This window comes from Heteronotia binoei, chromosome 10, assembly GCF_032191835.1.
Source record: "Heteronotia binoei isolate CCM8104 ecotype False Entrance Well chromosome 10, APGP_CSIRO_Hbin_v1, whole genome shotgun sequence".
Lineage (NCBI taxonomy): Eukaryota > Metazoa > Chordata > Lepidosauria > Squamata > Gekkonidae > Heteronotia > Heteronotia binoei.
In genome coordinates, this window is record NC_083232.1 from 72,018,135 (window position 1) to 72,039,826 (window position 21,692).

Below are 21,692 nucleotides of genomic sequence, written 5' to 3' on the forward strand. Positions count from 1 at the left end.
GTTGCACAAACCATGTATCTATGATCTTTGCCAATGCTTGAGCACCAAAGCTGTGGTTATGTTGCATCCTATTCCCTGTTGAGCTAATGGTAGCTCTACCCTCCAAGGGAAAAATTATTTTGTGGCAGAAGAAAGTGCACCTTTAAATAAACAGGTCTGTGCACACCAACCCAATGTTTCAACAAACTAGTTGTTCTCAAGTAGAATTTCAGGGCTACGACACTCATACATTTAAAATATCTTCATCAGAAATGTTAAATAAAACATTTTTGTAATCAAAGCACATGGTGCATGTCTGGAATAGTTGTTAAAAAAACATAGCAGAAAAACAGAGGAGGAAATATTCTTTATGAAGAGTTGCTTTTTAACTGCTTATGTTTATTGTCATTTAATCCATGCTTGTATGTTAATTTCAGATCTTTGTTTTTGTTTTTAGCTGCTCTCCTGTTTAATTTTAGGGCTGTTGGGTTATGAATGACACTGTTTTTGATGGGTTTTATCTATTTTAAAATATTGTTTATATTGGAAGCTGCTCAGGAAATCCTTAAATGCACAAAATATAAACTGTTAAATAAAACAGGGTAGAACGTCCCAAACAAGAGGTGCAGTCCTCAGCATAGGATAGGGGGAATGACGATGGAAAGTATGATCTGAACAGCTCATTATTAGAAAACATTAAGTTGCTATGAAAAAATCTGTTCTTAAGCAGTAGAGCACACTGAAGACAGAAGTATAAACAACTACCCTTTTTTGCAACATAACAAATTGAAAAAGACAAAGGAAGGCTACCTCCCGCATCCAGAACAGATCACTACAAGGTTGAAAGTTACAATTCTACCAATATTTACACATATAGAAGAAGTCTCTCCAACTCAAACCAAAGAAAACTCATGCACTTCAAAGGAGCTTTTACCTTTGGGGTCTTGAACAATAAGATGGGTACATTCATTCATCTTGAGCTGCCCTGAGTACTGGCCACCATTCTCGGTAGTGAGGCGCTGGACCTCTTTTCGGTCCACACTGCTCAAGCCCGTTACACAGACCGTGCAGCCACGAAACAAAGGACATAAGAAGTCTCCAATGTTTATGTCTGTGTATCTAATCATGCTGTTGGAGACAAGAGCAATGAAACACATCTGCCACTTATCTTTTGCCAGAGGGAAAACTAAAAACACTAGGGATACTGCATGAGTAACTAACATAGCACAGAATTGTACATTTTTGGAATAATGAAGAATGATATGCTGGGTCCTGTCTAAACTCCATACACTTTCCCACCTCCCTCTTCTTGCTGCAGTCTGAAATGTCCCTGAAATGTGCTCTGAGGGAGGGAGACACCCCAGGAGCAGAATAAGATCTGGAGAGGGGCCGTGACAACCCCGCCCACACACATGCATGTATGGATTTTAATTTTTTTAATGGGATCCAGCCAAACATGTTTACTTTCAGGCAAGAAGAGACAGTTGGAATATTAATCCTAGCAGCGATATCTCTCATTATAATTATATACAAGGTTAAAATCTTCTTCAGTAAAGATCATAACTCAGATTCAGTTTCCTATATATGCACATTACACATTGAAGCCTCACCTGTGTTGTGATTTGTCCCACAATGTTTCCACCCAAGCGGGAAGTAAAATGGGTTTCTTTAAATTAGCAGCAACTACATATTTCTTGCTTCCAACTTCTCCAGCTATAAGATGTGTCACCGACACATTAAGATCTCTGTAAATACGGCCACCCATCATCTGTACATACTTGTGAACCTCCTCCTATGAAAGGAAAGAAATCATATGGTAGCTAACAATGAGCCAAATTTTGAGAATCCGCAAAGTATTTTAAATACTGAAAATATTATGCAACCATAATACTAGTCTTCCCTTGTTGCCAGTACAGTTAACAAGAAGAAATGGCACACCGGAGTGATTCAGAGAAAGAGAAAAAAAATTATGGCATGCCTAAAATATAAATAGTGCAAGGAGAAGCTGAAATTTGTCAAATTGGCTTGAGGTAGCAAGCAGAGACATGATAGTGTGTGAAGTGTTCCCATAATATAAAAAAGTTTTCTGTCATGCTAGAGGAAGATCTAGTATTATTAGTGTCCTTAAACAAGAAAAGCATACATTTTTGTATATTACTGCAATGAAAGAACAGGATAATGAAATAAACCTGCCTAAGGAAATTGTGGACACTCTTAAAACTAAGTGTTTAAAAGAAAACAGACATCAGTCAAAGATGTTTTAGACACTGCAATACCTTTGTCACAATACAGAATTTTGTTCTATAAATGACACCCCCCCCCCCATCCATCACTTTGAATTCTACTTTTTCTAAGAGAAAATGTGTGGCTTGTTGTTTTTAAGTGACAGTTTGGAAGTGAGTATGGGTGCAGTCCTAACCAGGGTTGCACCCTTCTAAGACCACGGAAGTAAATGGATTTGGAAGGGTATAGCTGTAGTTAGGACTGCACTGTTTGGCCTTTAATTCCCAAGGTCAGGCTTTTCAGAATAATAAACCAGTCCCAATCCTCTAAAATTCAAAGCCATAACATAATGCATTACCCGTGCTTCTTTGGGAAGATTTGTACAGGACACTGTTACATCAGCCATTGTCATGTTATAAACTGGGTAATCAGCCCTCGGAACACATCGCTGGTTTTGCATGCAGTAAATGACTACCTGTGGTCCAACAATTCTACAACCAAGCTGAAACAAGAGACAAAATAAACCACAGTCAATCAATAGGATACTTTCCCATCAAAACACATTCTGCCACCAGCCCCCCACCCATTTAACAAACACCAACAAATAAACTAAAGAGATTTAAGCTTTGATTTATTGCCAAAATTCATCTGGAAATTTGTTTATCTGGTTAGTTTTGATTCTTTTTCAATGTGAGAAGGATGGTTCAATATACAAATAATGCAGAAAAAGCTTGTGACAGCCTGAAATTGACTCTATACTAAAACCCAAGAAAGCAGTTGCATATTCGTTAAGAGACAGTGTGGTGTAGCAGTTAAGAGTGCTGGATTGCAATAGGAAAGCCCTGGATTCAAATCCTTCCCTTGCCATTTACCTATCTTACACAGTTGTTGCAAGGATAAAATAAGAAAAAACAGAAACATATTCACCATCCTGAGTACCTTACAGGAAAGGCAGGACATATATGTACTACACAGATAAATATGCTGTCTTTGGAACAGCTTACAGCAGCCAGGGAACAAATATTTATTCAGTCTCCTCCCGTCCCCCACATTTGTACAAGTACATTGAATGTCCATTTTCGTATGGAGCTTTCTATCTGAAGTGCTCAGTATCAAAATATCATCACAGGAACAAGTCACACATAACAACAAGCCATGATTATGGGAACAAGCCTTCGGAAATCCTCAGGCTCACACATTGCTTCCCTTTGCATGCTGTATGGAAAGTAATTCTGCTGTATGGAAAGTAATCAACAAGATTGTTGTTTCATCAAATTCCTATGGTTCTGTTGCCTCTTACTCAAACTTCCAGATCAGTATTAAATCAAAGTTAAAATGATTAATTTCCGGGGGGGCGGAGCGTCGCCGGGTAATGGTGGACGCAAATTAACACAGCTCCTTTCCTTCCCTCCGAAATCCTGGCCCTATTGCTAAATCGCAGACTTTAAAAACAGCCCCAAATGGGAAAACCTTTAAAGAACAAAGCCAAGGCCAAGGAAACTCCAAAACTGAGAGCGAAGAAGGCGACAGAGACGACCCAGTCGGTAAGGAAGTTTTTTCCCCTTAACTCTTCACCGGGGCGGGAAAACCAAGAGGCCCTAGCTATGGCAACAGGACAACTTTCCCCCGGGACTGAGCAGTTGCAGATGGACGAGGCTCCCTTAACAAAAAAAGACATTTTGCAGCTTAAAGAAGACATACATACCTTCTTTAAGGAATCTATGCAAAGCTGGCTAGCTCCAATAAACAAAAAACTTGAGGAGATGGAGAACGACATGGAAGTAACTGCCAAAATGGCCGAACACAATGCAGAAGCCTCACTTGCATTGCAAACAGAAATAAAGCAAATAAAAATTAAAGAAACAAGGCTGAATGCAAGAATTATAACGCTTGAAAACCGTTGGAGAGCCTATAATTTGAAGCTCAGAGGGATTAATGAGGGCGCGGAAGAAGAAATGGGTATTTTACCCTTTATTAATAAATGGCTGCTGAAGGTGCTGGGCCGAGAAAATAGCACAGCTCCTGAGATTGTAAAAGCCCTACGTCTGGGACCGCCTGCCTTAGCAAAGAAAGGAAGGCCAAGAGATATATTGGTCCAGTTCGCATTTCCCACAACGAGAGCTAGACTACTTCAGGAATCTAGGAAGAAAGATGCCTTGAGTCATGAGGGCCAAAGAGTACTAGTCTTATTAGACTTGCCACCAGAAGCCATAGAAAAAAGAAGGAACTTGAAATTCTTTGCAACAAAATTGTACACTGAGAACTTTCGATTCCGTTGGAGCCCTGTTTCTGACATTATAGTGTACAAAGGAGGGGCTCTACTAAAAGCATCAGATCTAAAAACGGGAAAACTGCTTTTAAAGAAACTGAACATTAAACTATCTCGAAGGGAAGAACAAGAACTACAAGCTCTTTCGCCAGACATAGAGGAAGAAGAAGAACAAACCCCTACTGACACATGAACTACTAATAAACTGACAATGCATATGAGAACAAGAAAAAAAAGAAAAAAGAAGAAGATACAAGAAGAAGTTATTATACTGTGTAATATTTAAACTTTAAATATGGTTATTAAGTTTTATAGTTAGAAACAGTAATTTCCAAAACCACTAGAGGGCAGTGTTAGTTAAGTAATTCAGATAGAACCTATGCAAGTATTTTAACTAGCATACTGTAGAGTGCAAGTCATGTTAAAGTGTAGTGTGCAGATATTGGGTATGTGTATTAGGTTCTATTGTTAGAAGAAGTAATGCAGTGCTAGTTAAGTAAATCAGATGGAACCTACGTATATTCTTTAACTAACATACTGTATAGTGAAAGTCAAGTTAAATATTATTTTATATGAATTTTAATTGGTTTAAATAGTAAGGGAGGGGGGAAAGTAAATTGAGTTAAAATTGAATGAGGGTACGATTATATGTAGATTAAATATGAAAAGGCATTTATGATATGTTTAAATTGAAATGTGGAGTTTCACTCAGTCTGCTTATATCTTTACAGGAGGGAAGGGGGGAACGTTTACTTTGTATTGTTGCCTATGGAGAAAAGTTGTGACGTTTGAACAACGCCCCCGGATAGTGGTAATAGGTTTACTTTTACTTTTCAGATAAGAAAGCACTGTAACAGCTTTCTTTGCTCTGTTTGGTATTTGTAGGGGAGGAGTTTCTGAAAAGTTTCCCCTAATTAGGGAAGTTAGTTTAAAAAGTTGTTTTTTAAGATAAGTTTTGTTGTGTGAGGTGGTGGGTTGTTGTAACACTACTGAGAATTGTTGTCATTAATATATATATATATATATATATTTTGTTACTCTCTTTTTATTTTCTATTTTTATTTATCTTTGTTAGTTAGATTGGAAGATGACACGCCCATATAAGCTCCTCAGTTGGAACTGTAGAGGTCTCAATAATATTGTAAAACGTAAGAGACTACTGAACACTATGCAAAGAGATAGAGCAAATATAGTATGCCTACAGGAGACGCATTTAAAAAACACAAATGGAAAACTATTGTCCACAAACTGGTTTAATCAAAGTTATTTGGCAGCAGGAACATCAAAATCTAGAGGAGTAGCAATTTTAATATCGAAATCAGTACCTTTCCATTGCCAAAAGGTAAAAGCAGACCCTAGAGGTCACTATATTTTTATTAGTGGAGAATTGGACGGCCAGCCACTAACAATAGCATCTTTGTATGCCCCAAATGTGAACCAAAAAGAGTTTTTGAAAACTACTTTACAACTATTGTCTGAATTTCAGAAAGGAGAAATAATAATTGGTGCCGACCTAAATTACATATTGGACCCTAAATTAGACAGAACATACAAAACGGGGGAAAAAATACTGAAACCAACAGGTATACAGAATATATTAGATACATTTAATTTGGTGGACATATGGCGTGCATTAAACCCTGGAGTAAGGCAATATACTTATTACTCCACCGTTCACCAAATTCATACAAGAATTGATTATCTTCTAGTGAGCAAAAAGTTGGCTAACCAAATCCAAGAAGCAGATATAGGCCCCCGTACAATCTCAGATCATTCCTGGGTTACGGGATCATTTACCACTCAATCTGAAGACAAACAGGGATACCATTGGAAACTGAATAAATTATTGCTACAAGATGAACTGATTTGTAAAAAAATTTCAGCAGCGATAAAGGAATACTTTAAATTTAACACCACCAAGGATGTAACACAAAGCACATTGTGGGATGCTTTTAAAGCAGTTATTAGAGGGCAATTAATTGCAATAGCTTCCACTCATAAAAAGGAAAGACAATCACTAATACTAGACCTTACGAATAATATCAAACATATGGAACTGCAATATGCAAAAAAAGGAGGGAAAAAACTGTTAACATTAGAACAGGAAAGAAAAAAATTGGAACTATTGGAAACATCTCAAATACAAAAGAACTTATTGATACTCAATCAAAAATATTTTACTAAAACACCTAAATCGATAAAACTACTTAAACAGAGGACCACACAAACGAGGGCCTCCCATCTTATCCATAATATGCGAAATCAACAGGGATCCCTAGTTACTAAGTCAAGTGATATAATTCAAGTTTTTCAGAAATTCTATCAAAAGTTATACGAATCAGAGAACCCAAAACCTGACAAAATTAAAGAATATCTTACTTCAATAAACTACAATGTTAAAATATCTTCGGAACATAAGGCATACTTAGAACAAGATATAACTCCCCTGGAAGTCTCTGAAACCTTAAAGCATATTAAAAACAATAAGGCTCCAGGCAGGGATGGTATCCCTATAGAATTCTATAAGGCCTTTGAGCAAGAGCTGCTAGACCCTTTGGTTCACACCTGCAACTCGGTCATGTACAATGGAGAAATGCCTAACACGTGGTCCGAAGCAAGAATTACAGTAATTCCTAAACCTGGAAAAGACAAACAAAACCCAGCCTCTTTTAGACCTATCTCAGTTCTAAACAATGACTTTAAAATATTCTCTGCTCTGATGGCCAACAGATTGAATAATGTCATCACAGAATACATACATAATGACCAATCAGGTTTTATCCCCACAAGAACGTTAACGGATAATATCCGTAAAACAATGGACTTAATATTTTTGGGGAAACAAAGACAGGAAGAATCAGTTCTTTTGGCCATCGACGCAGAGAAGGCCTTCGATAGGGTGGAGGTCCCTTATTTAATTACTTTATTACAATATATGGGTTTTGGTCAGAAATTTTTAACTTCCATTAAAACTTTATATGCAAAACCTAAAGCACAAATCTATATTAATAATTATAGATCTGAGGACTTGGAGTTGCATAGGGGTACAAGACAGGGTTGTCCCCTGTCCCCGATACTATTCGCACTTTCTATAGAACCGCTGGCCTTTGCGGTACGTCAGGAGAAATCGATAACTGGCATATCAGTAGGAAACGAAGAGTATAAATTGAGTCTATTTGCCGATGACGCAGTTTTTTATGTTACAAACCCCCTCCAATCTATTTCATCACTATTAAATCATATCCAAATATTTAGTGGAATATCAGGTTTTAAGATAAATTATACAAAATCTGAATTATACTCTATCATATTGTCTCCAAATACTAAATCAATTCTACTAAACGCCTTTCCGTTCAAATGGGTTCAAAAATCGATTAGGCACCTGGGTATACAAATACCATTAAATTTACAGGACCTCTATGCGGTCAACTACAAAGTAATGGATAGTACCATTAAACTACAATTGGAACAGTGGAGTAAATTAAATCTGACGTTGTTAGAAAAAATTGATATGATTAAGACCTTTGTTCTTCCTAAATATTTATTTCTATTTTATAATCTACCCTGTTATATTTCAACTAAGGATTTTGGAGAAAGACAAAAGTTTATTTCTAAATTTTTATGGTCAAACAAAAAACCAAGATTTCAATTTAAATTAATGACAAGACCAATAAAACAGGGAGGGCTAGGTCTACCTAATTTAGAAGCTTATTATTTAGCTGCGAACTTAAAAAACATATTAATGTATGCAATAAAGTACTACGGAAAACCCTGGGTAAAAATTGAGGCATCATATCTAACAGATGACCATTTATGGGAAGCCATTTGGAACAACCCTAATGACAGACACTTTGCCGCAAACAATAACCCATACTTAGCTCTGACTTTAAAACTTTGGGATAAACACAAAAAAACTTTAATACCATCCACTTCGCCGATGGCAAGCTTTCTGGGTCAAGCATGGTTTAAACCAGGACGTGAACCAGGGGATTTTAAAATTTGGAGAGAGGCAGGAATATACCAGTTCCAAAATATTATTAAGAATGGACAAATGCTTACTAAAACACAATTGGAAACGCAATTTAAAATATCAATCCCATGGTTTCAGTACCAACAAATACATTTCATCTTACATAACCCCAGAATTGTAGAAGTGATAGACAGGCCGTTAACAACTTCTGAAGACCTGTTAAAAAAGAATACAGAACGAACTAAAACATTAACGTCGACTATATACAACTTAATTAATGCTAAGGACTGGTCTGATATTACAACCCAACAGAAAGCTTGGGAGAAAGACTGTGGTATATCCTTCTCCCTGGAACAATGGCAATCCATTTGGGAATCTCCACTTTACACCACCTATTCATTAAATGTGAAACTCCAAAACTACAAGCTGTTTGCAAGATGGTACTTGACACCTAAAAAGCTTTTTTTGGCTCACATAAAACCAACTCCAGATTGCTGGAAGGGCTGTAAGCAGGAAGGGTCGTTTTTACATTGTTGGTGGCTGTGTCCAGAAATTAATAAATTTTGGAGAGAAATTAAACACATAGTTGATATTATTGCAGCAGAAGATATCCCCTTCACTCCAGAATCGTTCCTTTTGAATTTCTGGCCCAACTCAAAACTTTCTAACTTGAGAAAGGAATTAATAAGTCTTTTGATAATGGCGGCAAAGTTACTGATTGCTCAATTTTGGAAAAGAGATGCGTCCCCTACAACACAACAATGGCTGACAAAAATATGGGAGGTAGCAGCTTTGGATAAACTGGCAATACAAATAAAAGCAATGGAGACACAAAGGAAGAATAATAATTTTATTTAAAAATGGTTTCCGTTTTTTACTTATATAAATTTAGAAGAGGATCCTCAAAAATATGTACCAAAAAAATATATTGATTTTTCATATTATTGAGTATTATATTTAAAAGAATGATAACTTATTGTTTGGATTTATGGACATTTACTGTTATAAAGAATAAGAGGAGACTTACAGTAATCTACGTATAACTGTTACATAGTTGTTCATCTTTCAAGAAATGTTGAAATGTTTAAATGTTAAAAGTGTATTCGAATTATTAATTGTTGTTAAAATTAATAAAAATTTAAAGTTTTTTTAAAAAATGATTAATTTCCACGTCACATACAAAAACAGGATGAGGAATGATCGTGTAAACCCAAGGATTTTCAAGACTCCTTCCTGTAACAATCATAATTTGTCATTGCATATGGACTGTATCCTGTGCATTTTCAGAAACTAGTCACCGAATGAAAAGAGAGAAAATGCCTGCATTCACTTTCTTTTTGGCACAAAACATATAAGGGTTAGCAGGTACAGAGCAAACCTTTTGAAGATGGTTAAAAACAATTCCACTGAACTGATCACATATATAAAGGGATTTGTCATTCTCTTGAATTTTAAGTGCCTCTTCATTTTCAAGAATCTGGAGATACTCATCTGATTGAAATTCTTTTATTGACTGAAAAACACAAAAAAGCATAAAAGGTAATGTGAATTTGTAAGCACTGTTCCTTCCCATCTATCATTATTTAAACAGTGGTTGCACTATAAATACAAAACCATAAATATCTGGAGCTACATTTAATTCAACTTACAGCACAGAAAAAAGCAAGTGCACCATCACTGCTACATTCTCTCCCTCCCACTACTGCTTACTTTTCAAAAAAATGCCTGGTTGTATGGGGTTGTCTGCCAGCCATTATCTTACAAGACTACAAATAGCATTTTTTAAGCTGCCAAAGTGATTCAGGAACACACATCACTTTTCCATGAGGAGTGGTAGGGTGGTTAAACACCTCTAGTGTCTTTTCCGCCTATATTTGGAATTTTGTAGACATCCCTTTCAGATTCCCTTTCTGTACCTGGCTCCTTTGCCCCAGATACACACTTGGATGCCAAGTTCGGAATTAGATTTGTCTAACATCAAACTAAGGATGGATTGCCCAGACTAGCCTGTTCTCATCAGATCTCAGAAGCTAAGCAAGGTTGGCCCTGGCTAGTATTTGGATGGAAGACCTCCAAGGAATACCAGGGTCATGATGTGAAGGCAGGAAATGGCAAACCATCTCTGAACTTCCCTTGCCTTGAAAACCCTACATAGTCACCATAAGTCAGCTATGACCTGACAGCACTTTCCACCACCAAGAGTCAAAGTACACATTACTAAGCATGCAACCAAGCTCAAATAGGTACTAAGTAAACTCACCTCAAGGGCCTGAAGGAAATAGTCTGATTTTTTCGCAGACTTTATAAACTTCACAAAATATGGTTCCTTGTTACTATTCATCATTAACTAATTAATGAAAAAAGAAAACAAATGTAGAATTATTTAGAGAAATTAATTAACAACCGTTCAAAAGAACAGTCACTAGTGTCCATGCAAGCTGTGGGGTGTATGCCCCCAGCCCAACAAGGAACACACAATCGAAGTCCACAGGAAGAAGAAACTAGTATTTATTATAATAAACAGAGAGAACCAGTGCAAAGCAACAAAATCTCAGGCTGTTCTCTGCCAGAAACAGGAAGGGTCAAAGGTTTTATACCCAAAATGATGAACAGGTAAAGATACAAAATCTACATAATTGGTTAATAGGTACCAAAAAGTCATTTGAATTGGCATAATTTCATTGGTTCCCCCAAACTGAGATGGTCTCACATTCATTCACAATTGTTTATGTGACAAGGAATAGTGCTTATCAAAGACAATAAACATACTTAAATGTAAACAGGAGAAGATACATATACAAAGAAGTGTGAAACTTCCCAAGGCTACAAGCCTCGTATCAGTTATTCTCATGCCAGGAGTAGAAATATCAAATTTAGTTATTCAGCTGTCTTCCTGACCTGAAGACTACCGTAAATCTCCCAAACAGGGCAAATGATGTATCAGAGATGCAGGAGATTGGAATGCTCCTATATTCTTTTGCAAGCACCTCCATGTTAACTCCTCCATTAACACAGCTTTCCAACACAGAAGGCCTGATAAGAAAGGTGTGGGATGCATGTATGCTTGTGCTTGCAAGAGCTCAGTAAAAAGAAAGACAAAATCTAAGTATAAACTGGAGTGAGCTAAATACATCTTCTTGTTCTCTCTCTATATAGAAATATATACGTTCAGACTAGCTGTCCTACACCAGTTAATGGAGGTATTTCCAAGAAATACCAAAGTATAGATACATTTTTACCAAACAAGATAAAATTCAGCTATTCATATATACATACAGCCTTTTTTTAATATGTAGCAAAATCTTGAAAATTCCGTTTATTAGCAGCTAGTCTGACAAGCTTTCCCATTTTACACTTTTATCAGTTGTAATCATCATCCAAGTTAGGATTTTGAAGGAATTAAGGTCTCTCTCAACTACCCAATTGTCAATTTCATGAGAAACTGACAATTTCAGAGTTTCATACTCAGGACCTTAGTGATCTGTCTTAAGAATGCTACAAACCCTTTAAGGATTATCATTATGCTAGGAATTCTTGGTGAGTATGGACAAAGTGGCATTTGTATGAGAAAATGTGCAACTCTAGACATCCTCTGTTTTCAAATGAAAAAAAGATGTAGCCATACCCCAAACTATATAAAGCACAGAATGTATTTATTTAGTACACATTTGTATTCCACCTTTCTACACAATCAGGGCCACCAAGGCAACTAACAAAACAGCAAAATAAAGTACACCATAAAACTATTTTTCAAAAAAGTTAAAATACATACATAAAACAGAGGATATTAATTACAACACAAGGCAGGAAAGAGGGAGGGAGGGAGGCAGACAAAAAAAGTCTTCACCTGCTAGCAAAAGACAGTAATAGAAAGGGGCCAAGTAAATATTTCACAATTTTGGTACCACAATCAAGAAAGCCCTTCCATGGCTTGCCATCATCTAGCTTAAAAAAGCAGAGACATTTGAAGGAGGGCCTCAGCTGATGTTACAGTTATGTAGGCTCATAGGATAGTAGGCAGGGCTCAATAAATCCCAGACACCAGAAAGTTCACTGTGGTGCCTAGCATTTTCAGCAGTCATTTATTGTAAGTGTCTCTTGGTGATTCACAGTAGAAGTACAAAGCTTATTTAGATGAGGGACAGATATTACCTTTGTCACAATAACAATGAAGGTTAAATCATATTTATATGCTACATCACTTTTATAGCTTTAAAAAAAGACAAGAAACTGACAGTGTAAGTAGGAATATAGTCAATAAAATATAAAACCATTCATTTTTGGGGATGGCTCATAATACTGAAGAAAATTTGTTAAAGCCTACCTGAAAGTATGTTGGTCCCCAGCTGCATAGCTATATAGGCTTTAAAGGTCAATGCCCTCAAGCAAACTGGGAGTCAGTGTAGATGGACCAAGACTGAAGTGATATGGTCTTTACAACCCACTCTAGTCAGCACCTAGTATGATTCTCATTTGTGCAGGGGAAGTGTCAAAGGCACAAAGAGTTCAGATCATATCTTTATAGAACATGGATGCTTTCTCAGCCTCTTGTTCTTCCACAACTAGAAATCTCAATACTGTAGAGTAATGAGTAAACTGCTTGTTTGTAGTTAACATTTTTGTAGAGTAGCTTGAGGAGACAATGGTATTAAGTCTCCCTGCTTTGTATTGTTTGTTTATATAAACCACCATTAGTGACCAGATCAAGATGGGTAGCTGTGCTTGTCTGCAGCGGCAGAAAAGAGCAAGAGTCCAGCAGCATCTTAAAGACTAACAAAAGTTGTGGCAGAGCTTTCAGAGTCACTGCTCACAGCTTCAGATACAGCTAGAATGTGAGCCCATCTGTCCTATATATTGGAAAGTGGAATGATTTCAGATGGCAAATGACATCAGCAAGTGAATGACAATAGCAGGTATGATTGGATTAGGTGTGATATGCAGAAGGGGAGCAGGCGTGGAGAAATCAAAATCGGGATTGGTAATGAGACAGGAAATATAGGTCTTAATTCAGTCCAGGAGGATACATTGTCTTGAGCTTCATTGTCAGTAGGAGTCTCTCTTTCTAATCTCCCTTTGAAATTCCTTTGTACAAGAATTGCTACTCTTAAATCAGCAATTGAATGGCATGGAAGGTTAAAATGTTCTTCCACTGGTTTCTGAATGTTGTAGTTTCTAATGTCAGACTTGTGTTCATTAAATCTTTGCCTGTTTGTCCAATTTAGAAGGATCAGGAAAGTCAGTATACAAATGATTGATTTTGAATTTAAAAAACAAAACAATCTAAAATAGTTGGCAGGGATTGGTACTCCTGAGGATAAATGTGTTTACATTTTTGATACTTTATTTAGTCAAGGAAGACAGAGATCTCAGAGATGCTGAGATACACTACCTAGTGCTGAACTGACTCAGAACGGCCATAGGTTTAAATCTCTCTCACCCATGAAGCTGACCAGTAACTTAATGGACAATATCACAATTCAGGCTACCATGGAGAGTTGTTGTGACTCTCAGATACACCACTCTGACCTCCTCAGGAAAAGGACAGGGTACTCACTTTTACTATGTTCTTTATTAATCAATTAATCAACAAAGCCAAAGATCCATCAGTAGACAAAAGCAGCATCTCAGATCACAGGTGGGTAGTAAACTATGAACTGTCTATTATGCTTTTATCATTTGAATTTTCTGCCTCAGGCACCGAGACATCTGACAACAGAATGGCCTGAAACTGAGAGCCAGTTTGGTGTAGTGGTTAAGTGCAAGGACTCTTATCTGGGAGAACTGGGTTTGATTCCCCACTCCTCCACTTGCACCTGCTGGAATGGCCTTGGGGTCAGCCATAGCTTTTGTAGGAGTTGTCCTTGAAAGGGCAGCTGCTGTAAGAGCTCTTTGAACCCTACCTACCTCACAGGGTGTCTGTTGGGGAGGGGGTGGAGGTAGAGGAGATTGTGACCGCTCTGAGACTGAGTATAGGGCAGGATATAAAGTCAATATCTTCTTCATTTTGTAAAGCATAACAGCACACAGTTTTGTGTAGTGGATAAGTGCGCGGACTCTTATCTGGGAGAACCCGGTTTGATTCTCCACTTGCACCTGCTGAGATGGCCTTGGGTCAGCCATAGCTTTCATAGAAGCTGTCCTTGAAAGGGCAGCTGCTGTAAAAGCACTCTCAGCCCCACCCACCTCACAGGGTGTTTGTTGTGGGGGGGGAGGTAGAGGAGATTGTGTCGACTCTGAGTATAGGGCGGGATATAAATCCAAAATCTTCACACAGAACCTTCATGGATATGAAGGTGGATTCAATCAAGGAGGACAGGAACATGTATGTTCTCCCCCCTCTAAAAGTATGTGGGAAAGAGAGAAGGGGTGTCTATGAGGCACCACCCCCGTCTTCCTTCAATCCACTGCGCAACTCGCTTGCCACGATGATTCAAGCCCACCTACCCAAACCGTAGAGGGATCTATAGCGGGGGAGAGGACGTCGCGTGAGTCCTGAAGCGCTTCGAGGGAGGAAAGCCGCCCCCTCGCGCGGGAAAAGGTGGCGACCCTTGCACAGGTAATGGACAGGGGGCGGAGTCAGCGGAAGCCAGGCAATGCCACAAGGGCTAAAGGGCGGGGGGGAGCAGCAGGAGCGGCGCGAGGGCCGGAGCGATAACGAGGCGGCGCCCTCTCCTTCTCTCACCTCCTTTCCCTGAGCTCGCCCTTGGCAGTTTCTTCTCCGTAAGCCCGGCCGCCGACTCCGATCTTCCATAGGCAGGCGGGAAAGCTCACCGAGTCCGAGCGCGCATGCGTAAACCCGGCTCATAGTCTTTCCCCTGGCTGCCGTCATCTTGCCCACGTTTCCGCCTTAAAGCGGCGCTGCAGAAGAACCTGGTGAGGAAAGCGGAGAGAGGCTTCTGGGGGAAGAAGGCGGGCTCTTTGACTTACGTAGCCCTTTTAAGCAGGGCTTCTTTGAGTCATGAGCGTGATAAGGATTGTTGGGCGTAAAAAGGAAGCGCGGCAGAGGCGGCTGTTTTCAAATGGAGTCTGAAGCACTTTAGGGAAGCTTATAATAGCAACTGAGCAAAAGGCAGGATCGGCCAAGAAGTGGGCTCTATGTGTGGGGAAGTGTTAGGTGCTCTGACTCGACTATTTGGAAGTCCTTACAAAGCAAAGTAGCACCTTTAAGACAGTTTTATTCAGAATGTAAGCTTTCGTGTGCTCCAAGCACACTTCATCAGACAGTAGGATGGAATGGCAAACAGTCCTAAATATAGAGAAAGTGGGCAGTGAATCAGCATGTAAAACCCATCCTACTGTCTGATGAAGTGTGTCCAGACCAATACGGCTGCCTACCTGGATCTATCACCATGGAAGTCCCTACCTTTGTGATAATGTAAGATGGTCTGAAAGTTCTCCTTGGACTGGGCAGGGGTGGCCAAACTTGCTTCAGGTAAGAGCCACATAGAATAAATGTCAGATGTTTGAGAGCTGGAAGGGAGATGGAGGGGAGAGAGGTGGAGAGAAACCAACTTTAACTTTAAATGCATTCTTCAAGCCACTGGTTGGCTTGGATGAGTACTTTAAAGAGACAAATGCCTTCTCCAACACAGGCGACTGGCTGATGGGGACTTCGAGAGCCACACCATATGTGTGAATGAGCAACATGTGGCTCCTGGGCTGCAATTTGGCCACCCCTGAACTAGGGTTACCATATTTTTTGGTGGGGAAAGGACATATTTTCTGGCTGACACTTCAGACAAGTGATCGCTATGATAAATCTCATTTTAACTACCCCTACTACTGCTACTAACTAGGAACATTCCTAACCCTACAACCCAAGGGATTCAGGTGCAGAGCCATGTTGGTCTGAAGCAGCAGAAGTCTAGGGGCACCTTTAAGACTGACAAAAGTTTTATTCATGGTATGAGCTTTCATGTGCATGCACATTTCCTCAGATACAATGAAATAGAAATTAACAGTAATACATACAGGCAAAAGGGCGAGCAGTAAATTAGCATGAAACATAGAAAAGCTATTTATCAAATTCAGGAATAACAAGCTTAGTTTATATGGTTGCCGTTTATTTAGGTTCAATTCTGGGGAGGAGCATAGAGAAGGAAATAAATATGTTTAAATTAGAGACTGATGTATCCTTAATCATGGGATGCTGAGAGCAGTCAATTAAGATCCTGTCATATAAACCATATAAGCTAAGCTTGTTATTTTTGAATCTGATAAACATCTTCATTATGCTGCATGCTAATTTACTGCTCACCCTCTACCTATACGTGTGAGCTGGTAAATTCCATTGCATTGTATCTGAGGAAGTGTGCCTGTGCACAAAAACTCATATCTGGAATAAAACTTTGTTGATCTTAAAGGTGCCACTGGATTCAAATTTATTTAACCCCCAAAGAGAACACTGCTGCTTCAGACCAATGTGGCTACCCACCTGATTCAACCCAAAACAGGATCTTTTCATCAGGTTTTTTTTTTAAGAGCCCAAAAGAGGACAGAAACCAAAAAAGAGAACACCCTAACTTGGGTTTTATATTTATGTTGAGCTTTTGATGTTTCAGTTAACAAGTGATGAATGGACAGGTGCCCTTCAACATGTGACATAATAGTAAAGAAAACTGGTCTGAGTGCATGTGTCCCTTTCACATCATGAACTCATCTGTAGATGTAAACCAACGTGTGCACTAATGCTGGTCATACCTGCATATGTAAAAGAGCATAGATGAAGAGACTGGATTTATACCCCACCCCTCACTACCCAAAGGAGCCTCGGATCAGTTTACAATCTCCTTTCCCTTCTCCTCCCAACAGACACCCTGTGAGGTAGGTGGTGCTGAGAGCCCTGACAGAAACTGCTCTTTTCAGAACAGCCTCTGACAGAGTTATGACTGACCCAAGCTGCATGTGGAAAAGTGGGGAATCAAACCCAGTTCTCCCAGATAAGAGTCTGCACACACTTAACCACTACACCAAACTGGCTCTCAACATTGCTTAAATATTCTCATTTACTGAATACTCTTTTAGGAGCTAATACTGGGCTATTAAATATGATGTCAACATAGCTTCTAGTTAAAATTTGAGGAAGAATTGCATGTTTAACAATTTAAATGTATATACTTAAGTAAGGCTCTGGGGGACCCATTTGGAGTCTGAGCAAGGCTTAGATAAACTTTTGTCATTAAAATGAGCAGTATATGTGCCCTCATCTCATTACACCACTTCATGGATTGAGCAGGCTTTGGCCCCACTAGGGTGTTAATCTGCAGTGTGTCAAAGTATTTTTCCACTGATTTTTATATGTACCAATGGATGTTTACATATCATGTTATCTAGACCCATCCTGTTATCATATACGTAATTGTATAAATTATGACGCTAAATATGTTAAGGATAGACAAAAACCTTCAAAAGCTCACAAACAGCTTTTAAGGACTGCACATTACCAATTGAACCTGTATTGCGATATTTCTTGTAGGACAACCCAATCATCAGCAGAGCTTTTATTGTAGCAGGAACTCATTTGCATATTAGGCCACACCCCCAGATGTAGCCAGTCCTCCAAGAGCTTACAGAGCTCTTCTTGCAGGGCCTACTGTAAGCTCTTGGAGGATTGGCTACACCAGGGGTGTGTGGCCTAATATGCAAAGAAGTTCCTGCTAAAAAAAAAATCCCTGATCATAAGCACATTTAACTTGTAACTAAATGTTAGTTTGCAGTTGAACTGACTTCTAAGCCACAAGTACACTTCTAAAATTGACCCTCTCAAGAAAGGAACAGTGGTCTAAATAATAGGATTTGAAATTGGGGGTGTGTGTGTGTTACATTTTGGTTCAGAGGTATTTCAGGTCTCACAGATTGATCACATATTTATTTATTCTGATATTTCTATGCTGCATTTCTTTGCTCAAGCAAAGCCAAGGCAGTTTACAAAATGTACTGTTTCATAAGAAAAAAATAAATTGTTACCATACATAACAGTTAAACCATACAGAACAGCATTCTGAATATCCTCTCTAGCAAAAAAAATGTGAGAGCAAAGAATCTCACAGATTTCAAGAAAAAAAACCTGAATATATCTATGAAGGATGTTTGTGATTCCTGTACTGTTGCTTATCATGTTCAGCATATGGTCCAATGAGTCACAGCTGAAACAGAATAAACATTCTGAAATAAAGCAGAGATTCTCAAGAATCAGAAATAAACATCTGGGGTGTTTCCCCCGCCCCTGTTGATTCTGGATGACTTCCAGTAGATTTTCCTTGGAAAGACTCACTGGAGTACTATCGTAAGAATTGGAAGAAATTTCCATGGAGCTGTACATCCAGGTATATTTCATCATTCCATCATGAATGGCAGGCTTGGTTGAGTCCTCTGTAATGTTGACACTTGTTTATAGCAAACTGACATAGCCAAAGATCTATCCAATCCATATCTTTTCTCTGACTCAGCCGGAGAAGGGGGAGAGATGAATAAGTTGACTCTGTTATAGGCTCCTAGAGCCCTGTATGCAAACCTGTAATATCCCCCACATACACACACACTCAGAGTCAATGATACTTATTCTCAATGGACATCCTTTACAACACAGCTGAGATCTCATGCTCCCCAGTAGATGGAGTATATGTGGAACTTGCTCGTTCTGGAGTCTCTGAATACAACACTGGGATATATTTTGAGAGCCTGAGAGCAATGTCCCTTCGGTAAAAGCTGCAAATATATTTTCTGAACTTCTCACCAGCAAAGGCATAGATCATAGGGTTGATGCAACAATGGGACATAGCTATTCCTTCAGTAACTTCTATGGCTATAACCAGTCTGCTGTTGCTGTTGCAATTGTCAAGAGAAAACAAACCTGGGAATGTATGGAGAAGAATAGCAATATTGTATGGAGCCCAGAAGGTGAAATAAATGACCATGATGATAAAAATAAGCCTGACTGCTTTGTTCCTTTTCACATTCCTGCATCTCATCAGGTTCGCTATGATCTTTGTATAGCAGAAAGTCATGACAAGTATTGGTAAGACCAGGCCAATGAGGTTGGTTTTTAAAACGTTGAATTGATTCCAGTTGATCGAGGAAGTTAGTGGGTAATCAGGAGTGCATTTCAAGCGGCCCTCTTCCATTTTACATGTGTTAAATACTATCTCCGGCACAGAGGCAAAAAGTGCCACACCCCATGTGATGACACTTGTGAAGATGCCATAGACAACTGTCCTGGCTTTTAATGCAAACACTGCATGGACTATTGCCAGGTACCTGTCAGCAGTCAAAAGGATTATAAAAAAACTTCCACTGTAGAAGCCTGCAAGATAAATTCCAGAGAGAATCTTGCACATTACATTCCCAAATACCCACTGGTCTGCGGCATTATATGCCCAAAGCGGGAGTGAGAAAATGAAGAGCAAGTCTGAAATTGCTAAATTTAGCAGGTAGACATCAGTCATGCTCTTGATTTTTTTATATCTCATGAGAATCATCACAACTAGGGCATTGCCCACCAGACCGAATGTGAACACCAAATAATAAAATGGCGGCAGGAAACTGGAACCAAATTGTTGTACACCATCATTGGAACATGGTCCAGCGTTATCCTCATAGTCATATGTTGTGGTTTCCATTTCCTCTTCTGGAATGTCTGTAGGAATGTCCATCTTGCAGTTTGCTGAAATTTAAGAAGGTAGGTTTACATGAGCGCCATCTGCACTGAGCGTTCAGTAACAAACAATGTGGCACTAATTTCTATAACAGAACACACTGACCTTTCAACATTAGAACAAAGATATACAAACAGAACAGTATTCATGTTATAGAGCAGTGATACCTCAGTGGCTCAGCACTGCTCCCTAATACTGCATCTCCCCATGTTTCGGCTTCCAACAGTCCCAGAAAAGTGAGCAAGGTCCTTTGCCTGGTTGGGCTTGTTCTTGACAGGTGGTTCTCACCTCAAAACAACTGTTGCCAGAAGAATAAGTAAGCTCCCTGAGATCATGCCAGGGAATGGTAGTAAATGTGGTTCTTTGGTTGAAGGTAAATTGTGAATGTGACTCTGTTAGCTGCAGAGTGACTACCACTGTTGTGGAGGTTGGGGTAAGGATTCACTTATTACCGTTCTGAAATGGCTTGATCTATTAAGTTTCGATCCAGGGCTTTTTTTGAGCAGGAACGCAGTTCTGGTTGGCTTGGTGTCAGGGTGTGGCCTAATATGCAAATGAGTTCCTGCTGGGCTTTTTCTATTAAAAAAGCCATGTGTAAAATAATGGTGATGTCAGGGGGTGTGGCCTATTCACCGTTTCTCATAATGTTATTAATGCTATCAAGATAGTGTATATAAAGAAATATGAGGTAACCCAGATTGTCATCTCCACAACAAAGAGGTAACTCCTAGATGTAGCATTTCTTCTTTCCATTTCCTCATTATTTCATTGTTGCTTTTAAAAACTACATTTAACAGAGTGTTGGAGTCACCATAGAAAGCAACCAGTTAAGGAATTCATTTCTCTATCACTATCATTCTCTGCCACTTGGTGGCACAATGATAACATGTTAACCTAATTTTGACTTAAGAAGCTGTTTTATATACTAGGACTACATACATTGACTTAGGATTTGTAAATTATCTAACACACATTGAACTCTAGTCACCAGAGTTTAATTTCAGCAAACTGTGAAAATCTCTCTTCTTGAAATATACATGAGAATGAAGGGGAGTTAACACTTCAGATACGGATTAAAAAAAAATCGACACAACAGTGTGTGTGCACCCTAGGGCAAAGCACAGATTTTTGCAAGCCCACTGGCACCCACAGGTTTGCAGGGGAATCATATTTGGTTTCTGCATACTTAATGGGATTCAGATATGCAGGGAAATATTCCTTTTTGAGAAGAGGAAACCAAAATGAAAAGTTTGATGGTCTGAAGATGCACACTCTCATTTTGCTGCCAAATTTGACGATGTGAAGAATACACTCTCATGAAACCATATTATAATGAGTCAGATCCTTGGTCCATCAAGGTCAATGTTGTCTACTCAGACTGGAAGGAGCTGTCCAAGGTTTCACTTCATTTCCCACTTGATGCTTTAACTAGAGCTGCCAGAGCCTGAACCTGGAACCTTCTCCATGCAAAAGAGATAACTGTGCCACGGGAGCCAAACAGCCCCTTCCCAGAAAACAATCTCCATATTGTCTACCTGGGAAGAAAAACTGCTGGGCAGGGCAAATTGCATTGGAAACACTGGTCATGGAGAAAGAG

At 39.0% G+C, this 21,692-nt stretch overlaps 2 protein-coding genes across 2 annotated transcripts in view; both read right to left on the reverse strand.

The window, feature by feature from the left end:
* TOPBP1 (DNA topoisomerase II binding protein 1) overlaps positions 1-10,826 on the reverse strand; it is a 32,691-nt gene extending 21,865 nt beyond the window's left edge. The window contains exons 1-5 of the mRNA XM_060248899.1: positions 10,702-10,826; positions 9,820-9,954; positions 2,561-2,704; positions 1,590-1,771; positions 914-1,107 (exon numbers count right to left, since the gene is read on the reverse strand). Of these exons, the coding sequence (XP_060104882.1) occupies positions 914-1,107; positions 1,590-1,771; positions 2,561-2,704; positions 9,820-9,954; positions 10,702-10,785 (739 nt within the window). The 5' untranslated portion in view covers positions 10,786-10,826. The remainder of the gene's footprint in view (positions 1-913; positions 1,108-1,589; positions 1,772-2,560; positions 2,705-9,819; positions 9,955-10,701) is intronic.
* An 8,163-nt stretch (positions 10,827-18,989) lies between these two features.
* Positions 18,990-20,103, reverse strand: LOC132578675 (C-C chemokine receptor type 5-like). Its single transcript, XM_060248900.1, has one exon. The coding sequence runs from the start codon at positions 20,090-20,092 to the stop codon at positions 19,019-19,021; it is 1,074 nt and encodes a 357-aa protein (XP_060104883.1). The 5' UTR covers positions 20,093-20,103; the 3' UTR covers positions 18,990-19,018.
* Positions 20,104-21,692: the final 1,589 nt, after the last annotated feature.